This window comes from Zootoca vivipara, chromosome 16 (assembly GCF_963506605.1).
Source record: "Zootoca vivipara chromosome 16, rZooViv1.1, whole genome shotgun sequence".
NCBI classification, from domain to species: domain Eukaryota; kingdom Metazoa; phylum Chordata; class Lepidosauria; order Squamata; family Lacertidae; genus Zootoca; species Zootoca vivipara.
Window position 1 is genome coordinate 4,197,963 of NC_083291.1, and position 16,300 is coordinate 4,214,262.

General features: G+C 40.6%; 1 protein-coding gene across 2 annotated transcripts in view; it reads left to right on the forward strand.

Moving 5' to 3' along the window:
* The window catches only part of TTC39B (tetratricopeptide repeat domain 39B), a 53,477-nt gene that overhangs the window by 2,488 nt on the left and 34,689 nt on the right, over nucleotides 1-16,300 (forward strand). For both annotated transcript variants that reach the window (XM_035140777.2, XM_035140778.2), the window contains exon 2: nucleotides 15,227-15,261. In XM_035140777.2, coding sequence (XP_034996668.2) covers nucleotides 15,227-15,261 — 35 coding nt within the window. The remainder of the gene's footprint in view (nucleotides 1-15,226; nucleotides 15,262-16,300) is intronic.

Below are 16,300 nucleotides of genomic sequence, written 5' to 3' on the forward strand. Positions count from 1 at the left end.
GTGTTTTTTTTTTTGAGGAAAAATAAATATAAGACGGTGTCTTATAATATGAGAAACACGGGTATATATGATTCCTGCAGCTGAAAGTCATTGTGTTGCTTTTCTGTTTTTGAAAGTGGTCTAGAGTGGCCCTTTTCCATTGTACATTTTATTTCCTTATGGGGACCAGGACTGCAATATTTGAGGTCATTTAGGAAGTCAGTGCTCATACCATTGAAATTCTACACTCTGTAATAATAAACCACCTACATATGGCCCCTGTCACCTAGATACTGTGCTGCAAAGAGCAGGAGGAAATAGAACGCCTCATGCTAGAGCTGCTTGCATAATTCAAAAGAGAGTTTAGTCAAACAATCCAGATGAGCAAGTGGACAAATGATGCAATATGAAAAATATGGAACCGGATATAGTAGGCACCTATCCTAAATAGGAGCAATCAGAGATGAATTTTAGTTTACTTTTATATTATAGCTGGATTTCTGTGTGTTTTGTCTGAGCTTCGTATTAGTTTTAACCTGGAAAGATGTAATTAATGGCACTTTGTACAACCTGAAGTTGGTACTGGGGGTTTGATGAAGGAGATGGTTCTTATCATGGATCTTGCATAGCAGCAACACTTGTCATGAGATCCTGGCCTGCTTGTAAACTGTGCCATGCCCAGCATAGGTACAGCATTGGTATATACCGGTATCTAGATTTTTGTCAAGACTTGGCAGCTGTGAGTTAAAAAGTCGCAGACGACTTTATCAGGGGAAGAAAGGGGACTCAGCAGTCATGCCCAAACAGCCTTTGTGATGGTGCTGCAGAACTTCCTTTTCACTTGGCGAATTGCTTGACGTGCACTTCTACTATATGCTATCAATTTTATTGAATGAGGATGGCTATTATAACTCTTCTGACTGCTTTTTAGGACTATCTCATCACATAAATTGCTTTGCTTCAATGAATCTTTTTAATATTGGGACATATAATAACACTAAATAAAGAAGTAAAGGTAAAGGACCCCAGGAACGGTTAAGTCCAGTCAAAAGTGACTGTGGGGTACGGCACTCATTTCTATTCAGGCCAAGGGAGCCAGAGTCTGTCTGAAGACAGCTTTCCGGGACATGTGGCCAGCATGACTAAACCGCTTCTGGTGCAATGGGACACCATGATGAGTGCCAAAGTGCACGGAAACGCTGTTTATCTTCCTGCCGCACCGGTGCCTATTTATCTACTCATACTGGTGTGCTTTCAAATGGCTAAGTTGGCAGAAGCTGGGACAGAGCAATGGGAGCTCACCTCGTCATGTGGATTCGAACCGCCAACCTTCTGATCGGCAAACCCAAGAGGCTCAGTGGTTTAGACCACAGTGCCACCCGTGTCCCTTTACTTATACTAGTACATCATTAGGAATATAAAAAGAAAAGTAACAACGGGAGTATTGGTTATTTTAAAAACAGTGTCTTTTGGATAATGTCCAGAAAGCTTCAGTAAATTGTCTTTTCCTTCTATCTGTGCAACACATATTTTTCACTTTGTGAAGTTAACCAAACTGTGGGTTTTTGTTTGTTTGGGTTTTTTAACTTTCCCCCTAATTTTACCATTTTCTCTGGGATTCTATTCTATGTCAAGCTCCCCCTTCAGGTCTCTGGTAAGTTTGTCAAGCTATCCAGGGAGTGAAATTCTTCAGCAACTTGCCTTTCTGTATATCTTCTTAGTCAGAATCCATACAAATCTACCTAAACAGATTCTTTCATATGCTGGTTTTGGTAGGCAGTTTTATGATGCTCTGCCGGAGCAGACAGTGGTCTGAATGTAGCTCCTTAATGTTAATTTGTTGAAGCTTGTTCGTAGTTCACCCTAGATTTCAGGCCTCTTGTATCTCCCTGTAGGACAGACACCCACACTTAGAAACTGGTGGCCTGCCTTCACTGGGGCTGGGCTGAATCACTATAAAACAGGATTATGGTGGAGAAGACCGCAGTTTAAAGCACCGCACAGCAGGAAAGCTGTACCCTCACCACAATATGAGTTTTTCTGTTGAAAACACTTCTCCCAAGTTGTCTTTTTTGCATATGGGTTTCCCAGACTGGAAGTATCCGCCACTGAGGGGAGGAACAGTTGTCTCTGCTTTCCCTCCTAAACCTGCCGCAAGCTGAGAGTTTCACTCCACATCCCAACTGCCTATGGAACACTTAAATTGTACCCAACAACCAGTCTTATAGAAATTAAGACCTGGTTCCTAGACCACATTTGGATTTTATCTTATCTCAGAGGAATAAAATGAGATAGGCTTGTGACTGTCTTTTGCCATTGTGATACTGCTTTCTTTCTTGCAGTAAGCCACAAAGTGTTCAGTTAGTCATACAGTGGTACCTCTGGATATGGATTTAATTCGTTCTGGGGGTCTGTACACATCCTTAAACATTTGTATCCAGAGGTGCCTGTTCTGTGCATGCGCGCACGACAGGATCCCACTTCTGTGCAGGTGTGGCCGCCGGAAGCCTTTCCGTTACTTCTGGGTTTGCCGCGTGCATATCCTGAAGGATACGCAACAAAGGTGGTACATAACCCGAGGTTCCACTGTACTTTAAAAGTTCAGTGATTCCAAATCTTTTAACTATTCCTATCAAGTTAAAAACAAGGCAGGATTCCCAAAATCTTCTGAATCTTGTAACTATTGTTTATTGGTTCAGATATAATGAGAAACTATGGTAAACTGAAGAGTTCCAAGTATAATTGCAGGTTTCTGGGAAGGAGTCGGCGTATGTAGGCATGAGGCTAATTCATGGCCAAGTACACAATTGTGCTTCCATAATGTCTCATTTGCCTCTTGGCTTTAATGGTGAAGCAGGCAGAAAGGAGGCTGCAGTTTCTTCTTTTTTCTAAGAACGCTTTTGACTGCAGAAATTGAAAGATGTAAGGATTGGTTATTGAAATATATTACTTTGTGTGTGTGTGAGAGAGAACTTGAGTCTTGAAAGTACTCCCGCCCCCCATCGAAGAGTTAATTAATGTGATAACTGACAAAAGTATTACTAAAATTAAGTACAGTATATGTAATGGCCTAAATTAAACTTATTTTGACTCCTGGGCCTTTTGGATAAAATTGTGCCATGAACATTTCTAGGTACTGAATGTTAACCTAGGTCCTGAATGTTAACCTAGGTCCTGAGGCTAACTTACACAATTTTTATTCACTTCTGTTTCTCACAGAGATAACATATATCAACTTGCACAACACATTGAGCAGTGCAGGCGACATTGGATCCTTTGGCAATTATTACAAGGCTTATGCAAGAGTAGTGTGTGAACCTAGCAGGAAGAAAAGGCAGCCACGGGGAGACACTTTGAGCAGAGAAAAATGTCATGGCTAGGGAGAGTGTTAACCGCCACCCCTCTTTTCCCTCCTCCTCTGTTCCTCTTATCATTATTTTTAATCTAGGCTCTGCTACATGCATTTCCATATAAAATGTAGTTTGAAATATGTTTTGCATTTTAGGAAATGCATGTAATAAAGCCTTGGCTATTTAAAAATAAAAAGGAGTAGGGGGCTATCAAAGAGAACAATAAATGCCTAAGTTGCATTACTACAATATATAATATATTGTTGATTATGTCAGTTGAGCATCATACTAAGGAGTACATGTTTGTGACATGCAATTGGTTTCCAGGGGACAACATAAAGATTCTTCCATCTTTAAGAAAACTGAAGCCTCTTGATGGAAGCATTACATGTCTTCAGGTCAAATTAGAAAGCAAATTAAAATAGCATTTTACTCATGTGCAATGCATCTATTTGTCCAATACCAAGTTGACTTGCCTGCTATGGGCTATTTTCTACAAATTAAATTTCATGGAAGACACAATCAATAGTGCCAAGGTCATTTGAGGAAACTGTCCCTTTGAAGTTTAAAAGAGACACCTTGTGTAATTTGTCTTTAAACTGTCATTTTCCCTATGACAAATAACTAGCTGCCACCAAGCAGGGGAAGTGCTCGTGTCCATTAATCCTGGACTCATGTCTTATTATCATAGACACTATGTGAACATAAATATGTGAATCTACTGCTATTTGCTCACAATACATTTCCAAGGCGTTCCTGGAGTAAAGGTTGAAGTACATAAGATCCTTTCAAAATGATCCTTTCAAAAGCAGATGGAACTGGAAAAGTAAAAAAGACAAGTTTTCATAAGGCTCTTGGAAATGGTGTCAACGGTAAAATGATGACAAGGCTGAGAAGAGAGTATCCTGAGCTTTAGAAAGGAAGAGGAGTCATTTTTGCACAGCACTCTGTGATTTGTCTTTCTCTCCTAAAGTGAATTTTTAATGAAAGACAAGTAGACTAATCTAATGCTAGCATCAACACTTTCTACTTTTCTGCTTACCATTAACCCAGTTTGCACATAACGGTAAGCCAAACAAATTGCTTAGCTCAGAGTCCCATTGCAGCAGGAAGACCGGGGGGGGGGGGAGAACTGAAGTGGCTGTGATTTTTGCTGGGAGTACCCACACACGCATTCATGCTTTGCTGTAGCTTGGTTTAGAGTTGCTTGGTTGATTTTAATGACTGAAATTGGGAAATGAGATGTGCTTGGGCTATGTAAATTACTTTGAAGTGGAAATAATTCTACTTGCAGAATGAAGTTCAATACCAGCTTTGCTACCATACTCCAGTTAAAATTTGATAGTTTAATGGCAAGCAAAGGACTCCTCTGTTCCTTTCTAAAATATATACTAAATCTGCCAAAAGAACCATCTTTTATGGTAAACCACCCAGATAAAATATATCGGGTGACTGTAGATCAAAGAAAGGTTTTCATTCATATGTCTTAAACTGCCAAAGAGTTTATTTTATTCAGATTTCATAACTCGTGAAGTCTATAATTAGCATAAACCCTGAAATTATGCAGCTGTATAAAGGGAGTGTTCTAGCAAACATCCCTATGCACTGAAGTGAGAAATGGACTCAAGACAGCTGGCCATATCCCTTTGACACTGATGCACCAGTCAACCATCAGTTGGCAACTCCATCTCCAAAGAAAACAGGCCCTATGCACGAAGGGCTCCACCATGCAAAAGAAAATCTTGGATTCCCCTTCTGCACATGTAGGGCCCATTCTCTATGTGGCTGAATATATCTGTGCAACTGAATGTACAGCCATCAGGGTGTATCTCTTTTGTAGGAAATAGACACTTTTTGTGCATTCTGCAACTTCCATTTCGAAGTGATAACTCAAATAGCAACGAACACCAGTTTTGGAAAACTATGTAATTTTATCCTGCTCTCCCTTAAAGTAGCTCAAGGTGATTTCGTAGTATTATCCCAATAACCTTTATTGGTGAGGGAGAATTTAACCTGGTCATCCCTGCTCTATGTCCATTATTCTAACACTTCTCTTAATATAACAGTTCTTTCTATTTCACTTAGAAGGAAGTACAAGAAATATTTTGATGCTCCAAGAATGTATTTTGAAAATGTCAGCCAGTACATTGCAGTTTATTATGCCAATGTGTACTATGCCCGTGTTGTAACGGAGATTTCATGCGGCAATAATTGGCCACTAGGGGATTCTCTTGTGGTGTAACTGAGCAGCTTGATATAAAATAATTGGAAGCCACAGAGAACATGTATAGTTCTGCCTTGGGAAATGTACTGCCCGCTGGCCTCTGTTGAAGGCTATTAAAGGACATTTTTGGACCCAGTTTTTGTTTTTGACTGTAAAGAATATTCTATATGATGTCATTTAAACACAATATATGTCATTTAAGGCTCTCTGAGTAACAAGCTCTGAAAAGTCAGAACTGGGTGAAGCTTCATATTTTGCAAAGGTTTAGTAAAACCTAAAAAGTAACTGTCATAGAATCGTAGAATTGTAAAGCAACCCTCATAGAAACATAGTATTATGGAGTTCGAAGGGACCTCAAGCGTCATCTAGTCTAAGCCCCTGCAATGCAGAAATCTCAACTAAAGCATCCATGACAGATGACCATCCAACCTCTGCTTATAAACCTTGTACTTTGCATTTTGGGTCTATGGGCCGCAATAAAGCTCTGTGTGTGTGTGGCTTAAAAACCTCCAGTGAAGGGGAGTCCAGTCCACTACCTCCTGGGGGAGACTGTTCCACTGTCGAAGAGCTCTTACTGGCCAGAAAGTTCTTCCTGATGTTGGTTGGAAGCTCCTTTCTTGTAACTTGAATCCTTTGGTTTGAGTCCTAGCTTTCAAAGCGGGAGAAAAGCTTGCTCCATCCTCCATTTGACAGCCCTTTGGGTGGCTATCATATTTCCTTTCATTTTCCTCTTTTCCAGGCTAAACATGCCCAACTCCCTCAACCATTCCTCATAAGGCTTGGCTTCCAGACCCTTGATCTTCTTGGTTGCCCTCATCTGCACACATTCCAGCTTGTCAATATCCTTCTTAAACTGTGGCGCCCAGAACTGGACACAGTACTCCAGGTGTGGTCTGACCAAGGCAGAAAAGAGTGCTACTATTACTTCCCTTGATTGGGACACTAGACTTCCATTGATGCAGCGTAGACTAGCATTAGCTTCTTTTTGGTGCTGCATCACACTGTTGACATGATTAGAAGAAGGATTCTAGGCCAACACTGCAAATTCTATACCCACCTCAACGAAAATGACATTTGTACTGCCTTTTTTGTACTAACCTTATTTTAAGAACCTGTTAAAGTTGCCCTTATTTCTACTGCTTTTTGACTTCACATGAAAGTGCATCAATCTACAAAATATGGAACATAGGATTTTCCATTACAGAAACAGTGTTCTTGTGTTAATGAGTACAGAATATTTTATTCCAAAACTGCTTCAGCACACTGGGCTTTTTATTTATTGAGATGAAGCCCAACTTATTTATTTATTTATTTAGATACAGTATTATACAATATGTAAATCTAAAAGAAGTAAGAAATGTACAGTATATAAAACAAGTAATGAAATTGTTCTGACAATGCTTTGGGACTGGTGTTATACGGTGCCTAAATGAGCAGCATAACAAGATTCCCACAGCTGCATTTTGCACTAACTGCAGTGTCTGAACGGTGTTCAACAGCAGACCCATATAGAACACATTGCAGTAGCTCAAAAACAAAGTTATTAGAGCACAAAGCACAGTGTCCAAGTTGTCCCTGTCCAGCAAAGGCCAGGTGAACCAGGTGAAGCTGGAAATCGCCACTAAAGACTTTTGTGCCTCCAGTGGTAAGGTGGAATCCAGGAGCACTCCCAGGCTATGGACCTGATCAGCCCTAATGTTTTATGTGCATCTAGTAAAATAAAAGCCAGATCAAAACATTGCAGAGCAGGTTGTTGAATTTATATATTTAAAAATGGTATGGGGGGACCTCACTCTGTTATTTTTTATCCACCTGTTCCTCAAAAAGGAGGGCTGCCGAGAAATTGTGAGGTAGCTACATTGCAGTCAAGCACAAATGCTCATATGGACAAGTTTCTAGAGCAGCATGGCCTATGGAGATCCAAGGGTAGACAGGAAGGAAAGATGCTGATAAGCCAACACGAGGTGTGTTTTTTTGCAATATGGAGGGAGAGGAGCAGAAAACAAGCTATGCAGTATTTCATGGTCTCCAAAAAGTTGTTCATTCTCTCCTCTATGCAAACAAGCACCCAAAGGATCTCTTTGCATATCACCATGAAAGTTGTCTGCTACCCAGCTCAGAAAGGATCAGATGGAATACTAAAGCCCCTTAGTAATATTTAACTTCTGTAATGTCAATGAATAATCATTGCATGTTTGGAATAGAAAAAAAAGCTTTTTGCAGAACCGACCTGCAGTGTCTACACTGAAAATACCCCAAAATCTGTAGTACCCCCTGTGGCTTGGTTCCAGATTTCATATATTTCAAGACAGGAAAGCTTCCCTGCTGCTGTCTTCTCCAATATGGAGCCATCTATATTTTCTTTTTTATATATAACAGGCTGGCTGGTGCTGATAGGAATTGCCCAAATCATCTGGAGGGTAACAGATTGGGAAAGGCTGTCCTACTACAACACAGAACTGACTAAAGTTGTCCATTAAATAGAGCCAACTCCCCATTTACATGGGGGTTGCATTCTGAGGCACCACACACATTGGTGGGACACCGTTCCGCACCCGCCCGCTTCTGGGGCCAAAAATGGTGCATGTGTTAGTGGTCACATGTGCCTTGAACATGTGTAGATGGGGAGTTGCCTGTATTCCACATCAATCGTCAGTCTGACCATTTGATGTAGGGTACTTGGATTGAGGTGGTCTAACTTTGGTCCCTCTCTAACTTTCCTGGTCCTGCCTGCTCATTCCCTGCACAAAGACTAGGGGGCACACATGAGCCTGTTTTTTGCCCAGCTCCCAGTTCAGCAAATGTATAGCATAATTTTGTGGTCGTCATCTTCCAATGCAACCATAAATCTATTTAGAGATATATATATTTTACTACTGGAGGGTAGAAAACAAGTCTTGTTGTCATAACAGCAAAAGAAAAATGTGGATAGAGCCGGAAGCAGATGACATGTATAAATAGGCAATGAGCTAAGTAAAACATGCAAAGAGGAACGAACTTCTGCTGTTTCTCTGCACTCTCAGACTGACCACACTGAATCTGTGCCAAAATCAGCTGGCTATTCTTTGCTGTTTCTTGACAAAATCAAAGCTGTGTCCAGATATAGTGCTTTAATCCAAATTACATTAAAAGACACAGACATTGAGCTGTAACCATCCCTTCCCTCAAGGTTTTAGAGAGACTTTTGAGCTTAGCAGAAGAGCTTAATAGTGCCAGCTACTTTAGTGTTAAGTGTCAATTAGTGGTACACAGGCAGGTAGGTTTAACTGGATTTTTACAGTTGCATATGCTCTTCATACAGATTGTCCTCCACTTGAAATATCCAGACCACTATAACAAAAGAATTGGATAGTAAATGGACTATATTCTAAGACTCTGAATTTAAAATTCAGGCTAATGTTTTGAAAACAATGATATTGAGCAAAAACTATATACTGTCTATATTAATCTGGAAAACTCATAAGTCGATTTCACTGTGAACGTTCTTTAAAAAGAAGCAAAGAATTTAATCCATCAGAATTCAATCCAGTTTCTAAATCTCATTAGAGTCAAACACATGCTTGAATTCATCCTGTTTAAAATCAATGGGACTCAGAAGGTGAGAGTGCAGTCCTAGCTGCACTGAGTTCAGTAGAGCTTACTTCTGTTAAGGATTGAACTGTAAATCCACAAAGGTTATACATTTTTTCTAGTCCTTTTTCTGATAATGCATTATTGGGCTGGGTCACTGGTGGCACATCAGTGGCTTAAAAACTGGACATTTCTCTCTGAACTGCCTGGGGTTGTTCTTATTCACCTAAACTAATAATAATTTGCCTAAACTATTCCGAGGTAGTCTTGCTGGTACTGCCCTTAAAAAAACAACACCAACTGCTACATAGAAACATGAAACCTGGAGCAGGTAGTTCATGTTCAAACTTAAATGTTACTTGATGAATGAAAATATCATTGGTGACTAATGATTCTTACTGATAATAACATTTGACGTTTGCACAATTCGTTTCCACACAGCAGTGAAGATGGATGGACTCTGTTGAATGTGATGAAAGGAATGGGGAAGTATTAAAAATTGTCATGCGAGTGCTGCAAAGGGCTGCTTCAACCAGGCAACATTTGGGCATTTGTTGCATAACATATGCAGTTACATATTGTTCTTTCTTCTATCAGATCAAAATGACCTGAGAACAACACAAGTTGCCAGATTCATTGAGGATGCAATGAGACTAAGGGCTATCTTTTAAACGATAATCATAGTCTTACGACTGATCCTTTTATCCATGTTATTTTTAATTGTATATTGTGTGTATTCTGTTGCTATGGCTGTCAGCTATGCAAATAAAGCTTATTGATTGATTGATTGATATGGAGTTACAGTGTTGAAAGTCTAAATGCCTTAGGCTGCCATCCTATGCACGCTGACATCAGAGTAAGTCCCATTGGACTCAATGGGCTTTACTCTTCTGTGTTGGCATGGATTTCACTATTTAGTTTTACAACAGGTTGCTTGTGCCACAGTCCTCTGAGGGAGAAGTAAAAAGGTTGACCACAAGGGAGCACTCAATGCAAAAGGATTTGCTTCTAGTATCTCCATAGTAGAACAAAGGTCCCAAAGAAGGCAAACAGCAAATCACAAGCAGTGAAGAACCATATGCTCCTCCCATGAAGATAGCAGCACTCTTTAGATCAGGGGTGTGGAATACCCTGTTTCCCCTATTTTAAGACATAGTCATAAAATAAGCCATAGCAGCATTTTAAAGCATTCAAGGAATATAAGCCATACCCCGAAAATAAGACATAGTGATAGGCACAGCAGCAATGCCGGCCGCTGAAGGAGAAGGAGGAAAAAATAAGACATCCCCTGAAAATAAGCCATAGTGTGTGTTTTTTTGAAGAAAAATAAATATAAGACGGTGTCTTATTTTCGGAGAAACACGAGATGTTGATTGACCACAACTCCCAGCATTGCTGACCATGCCGGACAGGAGTGGAGGGAATTGGAAACCAACAAATTGGAAGGGTCACAATTTCCCCACCCCTGATCTAAATGCAGAAATGCATCTTGGATTTGAGTGTTGTCTATGTCTACAGTAGGGGTGGCTAACCTGTGGACCAGATATGACCCCGCAAGCCCCCACAGCTTTATTTCCTAATCCCAGTACTGTAGTGCTGAGCAAACAGTGAGATCAGAAGACAGAACTGCACCCACCCGAGCATTGTTCCTGGGGAAAAAACTCATCCATTTGGTCTAGTGCCTCAGACTAGATTCAGCTTCAGTCTGTTGGCTCTCATCCAGTCCGTTACCGAGACAAGACTACGGTCCAGCACATCCGCTGCCTCACCTGAAGATTAAATAGTAGCACCTTAAAGACCAACTAAGTTTTTATTTTGGTATGAGCTTTCGTGTGCACACACACTTCTTCAGATACACCTGAAGATGTGAAGGAGAAGTAGGCTGAAAAACACTCCCCATGCATCACTCTCTGGAAACGACCATCTAAGTGGGACCAGAACCACCGTAAAGTGGTACCACCCACCGCCAACTCAGACAGCTGCTCCAGAAGAGAGTAATGAGACACTGCAAGCTTTGGACTTGCTCCCTTGCAGCCACAGCAGAGAAGAGTGGAAGCTTTTGCTTCTGATTTTCTACAACTCAGCATGCCATCCAAATCCCAGACACTGAACAGCCCTGAGACCTGCCAGTTATAGGGCGGTATATAAATTCAATTTTTTATTCTTATTAATGGTAACTGGTTTGTTTGAAACAAGCAATAATTAAGATTAAGCACAGTTTGTTGGTTTTGCGTGCCATAAGCAAACTGCCCAAACCCCTTCAGCTGCAACCTCAATGCTTGCTGCATCTCACTCTTACCACACTGAGCTATCCGTGGCGTCCAAACTTTTTTCAAAGAGGGCCAAATTTGATGAAATGAAGGGTCGTGAGGGCCGGCCGAAGTTGTTGAGCTTTTTTTTAGGATTTTGCCCCAGGAAATAAGCTGCCACAGGGGCCAAATTAAACCGACCGGCGGGCCAGATTAGGCCCCTGAAACGGACTTTGGACATGCCTGGGTGTGACACCTGTAGCAGGTCATTGGAATAATCTTTCATATTCCAGTTCAGATCTCCACTTAGGTTCTCATTGTTTCAGTTGGCTTAAATTTAGAAGATAAACTTAGACTGCAATCTTAGATTGAAAACAGTTTGCGTTCATGTTTTTACAAGCAAGTAGTGTCTTCCTTTCCCCCCTCATGTAAATAGTAGGTGCTCAAGATAACTATTATTTTAGTCCTGTATTTGGAAAGAACTGATTTCTCTATAACAATTTAAACTTAAAACAACACTGCTACCTTGGCTGGTCTCTGAAGATATTAGAAGTTTGCAGCGGAGACGAAACAATGTAATGGGGCTGCAGCAAGAATTGCATCATTGCAAGAGTGTCCATGAGGCATTATGAGTGTGTACGTAGTGAGAAAGGTGCATAGTAATAACATGTTCACTGTGTTAGTACAAGTAGATTTTAAAAATCGTATTGTATGATTTTGTTTCGCCTTCATGAAAGAATCCATCATTATGGACTATATGGACTCTACATGGCAGCCAACTCTTTGTTACTCCTAGGCATATTTCTGTAAATGACACGTTAAGATGATGCCACCAGCCCATTAAGAGGATACCAAGAGATGCCCACTGCCCCCTTTGGACATTAATGTATCGTGTTAGCCAGATATGGTGTCAGCATACCCTCAGGACTGAGTGGGTATTCCTGCCATGGGCGGCATGGTGAGGCAACAAGAAGGGTAGACAGAGGACTTGTTACATCATCATTCTCTCTACATTTCCAAGAGTCTCTTCTGCTGAGAATTCAGAGATCTAGCTCAGTAAAGAATTCACAGTAAAGCCAATAAGACTCAAGGGTGCTCTAGCAGAAACATTAGGATATTTTTAAATTGTTGCCCAGTTTTGTTATGTCTACCCCACTGAGAACTTTTCTTGAAAGGCAGGATATGAGTATTCTAATAAAAATAATACTTTGTGTTTAAAATAACATCGGATAAACATATTTACAGGCCCAATTTTAAAAATTTAATACGCTGTTTCAGCATAGGATGATGGAAATGTGGTTTGAAAAAGTTACACAACTAAAACTCTTGCTAAATTCAATACCTTATCAGGAAGAATATTTCAACCCCAGCAATTGGAAATGAATCACTTGCTTCAGTTCAATATCCCGCTTGGTGCAGGGGTGGAGCAAGTTTTTCAAGGATGCTCGTTGCAACAGAGATCCTTGGACTTGGTGAGCAATAGCCCTGAAGGATACAGGTGTAGCCCAGGGAGGGGGAAATAAACCCTGAAAGATGTATTTGGAGTGTTTTAGGGCCAACAACAACAATTAATTGTTCTTAATAATACTGCTTTTTAAAAAGTGTGCATAAACTGAACACACTATTTGATGCTAATTTCCTGCCAAAAACTACCCCCGCGCCCCATGCTGTATCTGATAGTCTCCTGACTATGAAAGTTCACGACACCATAAATTAGTTCATTCTTTAAGCTGCCACTTGAGTCTTTTTTAAAAGCATCCTTTTAACTCTCTATGAAACCTCTTCTGGTTTTCAGTATCCTTCTTGAACTTTCCTGCCCAATATTGAATACAATGTTGAATAAATATGCAGTCTCAGCACAGCAAATATAAATCCCTATGTATCTCCTTTAATCAGATAGCAGTAACTGGTACCTAGTTTGCATAGAGAGAGCTTGTCAGGTTTAGAATTCTGCTGCCAGCTACTTGGTAGCCAATGTCTAATTTCTTGTGACCCAATGGTGTGTTCCTGCTAGGGATGTGAATGATGTTTGTATTTTTCAAAAGTGTCTATGAAATATTACAAAATTTGCTATTTGCTATTCCGTGAGTGTTTGTTGGATTATGATGCCTTGGTTCATATTATTTTCAATAATAATAATAATAATAATGGGGGGAACCTTTTTTTTGTAATAATCAATTCTGCTACTGTACATTACTGTCACTTAATGCAAGTAATATCCTTTCCAAATGCACAAACATTGTATGTCAGTAGTAAAATTACACAAATCAAAACATGTTATCAGTTACGTCGCCCAAATACATGTTGCATAACACACATAATTTTTGAAAGCAATTATGAAATCTGATGAAAGAGGATCAAAGAAGAATGAGCTGTGAAGCAAGATGGGCTCAGCAAAAGTGAGAAAACATCACTAGTCACATCACTAGTCCCTACTCACTGTTTAGTTAGTTGATTAAAATCATGAATTCGCAACAAAAGTCTTGAAGAGATTTACAACAAAAAATAAATTAATAAAAACACCCAAACATAACTAAAAGCATGTTTAAGTAATGTTGCCATAAAACTTTATTACCCATTGTTGCAAATATATATTCTTACATGTGTGTCCTTGGAAGGGAAAATTGTACCCTGGTTTAACAACAAAAACCTGCCAGATGAAAGAACAGTTTGTTGCCCTTATGTGACACACTCATCCAGTTGTTGGCACACCAGGGGATGGTATCTGTAACAGATTGTCCTGTTGGTCAGGTTCTTAGAATTGCTCTTCTTTTTTTAGAGCATCTGATCTAAGTTCATAAGAGGTGAAATGCAATCTAGGTAACATAGCAATGCATTATCCTAGTCTGCCTTTAAATACAAAAGCAAACAAATCCCAGATTACTTGGGTGCCCCCAGCTTGGTCTTTTTTCACAAAGCAGTATTAAATCTAAGTGTCTCTAGTCTAAGACAATCAATACATTTATAAGCTGATTGCTATGTGTACAAACTCTCTGGAATTCAAGTTGAAATAGTTTAATAATTTGCTAGAGTGCTAATAACTAGCTGCTGTGGTGTGTTACCCGCTCTTGGAATTATTTGTACTGATTTCCCCTCCCTTGCAAACATGTCCATTCTGTCAATAGGGGGATGAATAAGATCCACAGATCTGATGCATGTCTGTGTAGTACCATCAGTATCAGTGTTAGAAACTGAGATACGAAAGTTAGGAGCTAAATGGCAGCTTAAACCTAGTTTATGGGTGCATCAATGGAATGTCTAGGCGTGCTTTTTTTATAACAAGAATACAAAGCTGAAAATGAATGAGCTGCCGCTAAAATATTATGTTCATTTTTCACATGGTCTAGTCCTTGCCCTGCCCACCATCCTAATATTCTTAAGAGGATCTCTTCTCCAGTCTTCAGAGAGTATCTGAAAGTGGGGAGGCAGAAAAAGGTCCTCCTTTCTTTCCACTCTGCGGTTTTAATCTGAAATCTTAGGTGCAGTCCTGCAATGCACCCAGATCTCAGAAGCTGCTTGCACTAATGAAGTTCCCTGTCGCAAAATGCGCCTAGAACAGTGGGCATTTCAAACACTGATCAGTATGCCAAAGACACTTCTCTTTGTCATCTGAGTCCAGCATGGCTGTGAAAGTGCTGAGCTAGTGCCTGGAAGTAGGAATGGTCTGGGTGAAACCCAATAAACTAGCTGAATCCTGATCAAATAAAAGAAGAATGGATATATAGTTCCCAGAACCAGTGAATTGGTGTTCAGCTGGTTCTGAACAAACTGGATGTCGGCTCTGGCCAACAAGAGTTTGAAATGTAGTATAACTAATTTCAGCTTACTAACAATTTATTCTTACTAATTTGCAGGAAAGCTTTGAAGATGCCTTTGAAAACATCCCTGTGTAAGTATGATTTTTTAAAACCTCATTCTCTTAATAGAGATGCTGGGGGAAAAGGCAGAAGTGAGAAGTATGCGTTTAAATTAAACGTAGTGTTATCCTTTCTGCCCTTCCTACATCACCTACTTCCAACACTGCTTCTCCTTAAACTCCTCATGTTCCTGCTACTTGTTTCCTTCATCTGTATCTGCAGAACGTAGTTAACCTACTGCTTCATCCCTATTTTGTCAGCTTCTTCTTATTGTAATGACTTTTAACTTAGGGCTTCTCAGCACGGTCCCAGTCTCTTTTCATCTCAGCTTGTGGTTCAGAGAAGAGAGAACAAAAGTCACTTTATAGTGTCCATAGGTCTGCTTACCCCCTTTTAGGGGTGTGGCGGCCTTGTGGGATGACCAGCTCCTCCTTCCCACTGATGATACAGGACTGTGTGTTTGGCTCACGCTCCCGGCTTGAAATCCTGCTCCACATCAGCCTGCCAAATTGGCCAATGACAGGCTGGCACAGAGAGTTGGGCTCCCCAGGGGGCGGGCCTTAGGGAACAATCAGGCTTCCCTCAGGTCCTCTCCTAGGGGATTTAAAACAGCCCCAACCAGCCCCCAACTCCCAACTTTCCTTTGTCAGGTCCACCCACTCCTGTAATTTTGCATTTACTCATTGAATTGACCTTGCTATGGCTGTGGTTCTCACTGTATTTTGGGGTCTGAATAGGAATTTGCCTATTAGGTGAATTGGCTATGTCTTGGAGGTTTTGCTTACCTTGTAGCAATCATCATAACTTCGGCAGTTTAGGCATTGCGTAACCTTAGTTTTGGTTGGAGGGGTGGTTGTACCCTCGCTTTCCCCTCCAGAAACAGGTTATCCCATTAAAGGGATTCATGGTGGAGTTGCTTCCGTCCATTTGCCCTTGCGGGGGCTTGGGCCTCAGTGAGAGGCGGCGATCCCTGTGGGGATCCTCCTATTTGATCTAAGTCATAGGAATCCCCACTGCCGGGTTGACCCTGATGTCATTTCCAGCAGACGGACCAGAAATAAATGCTTACTC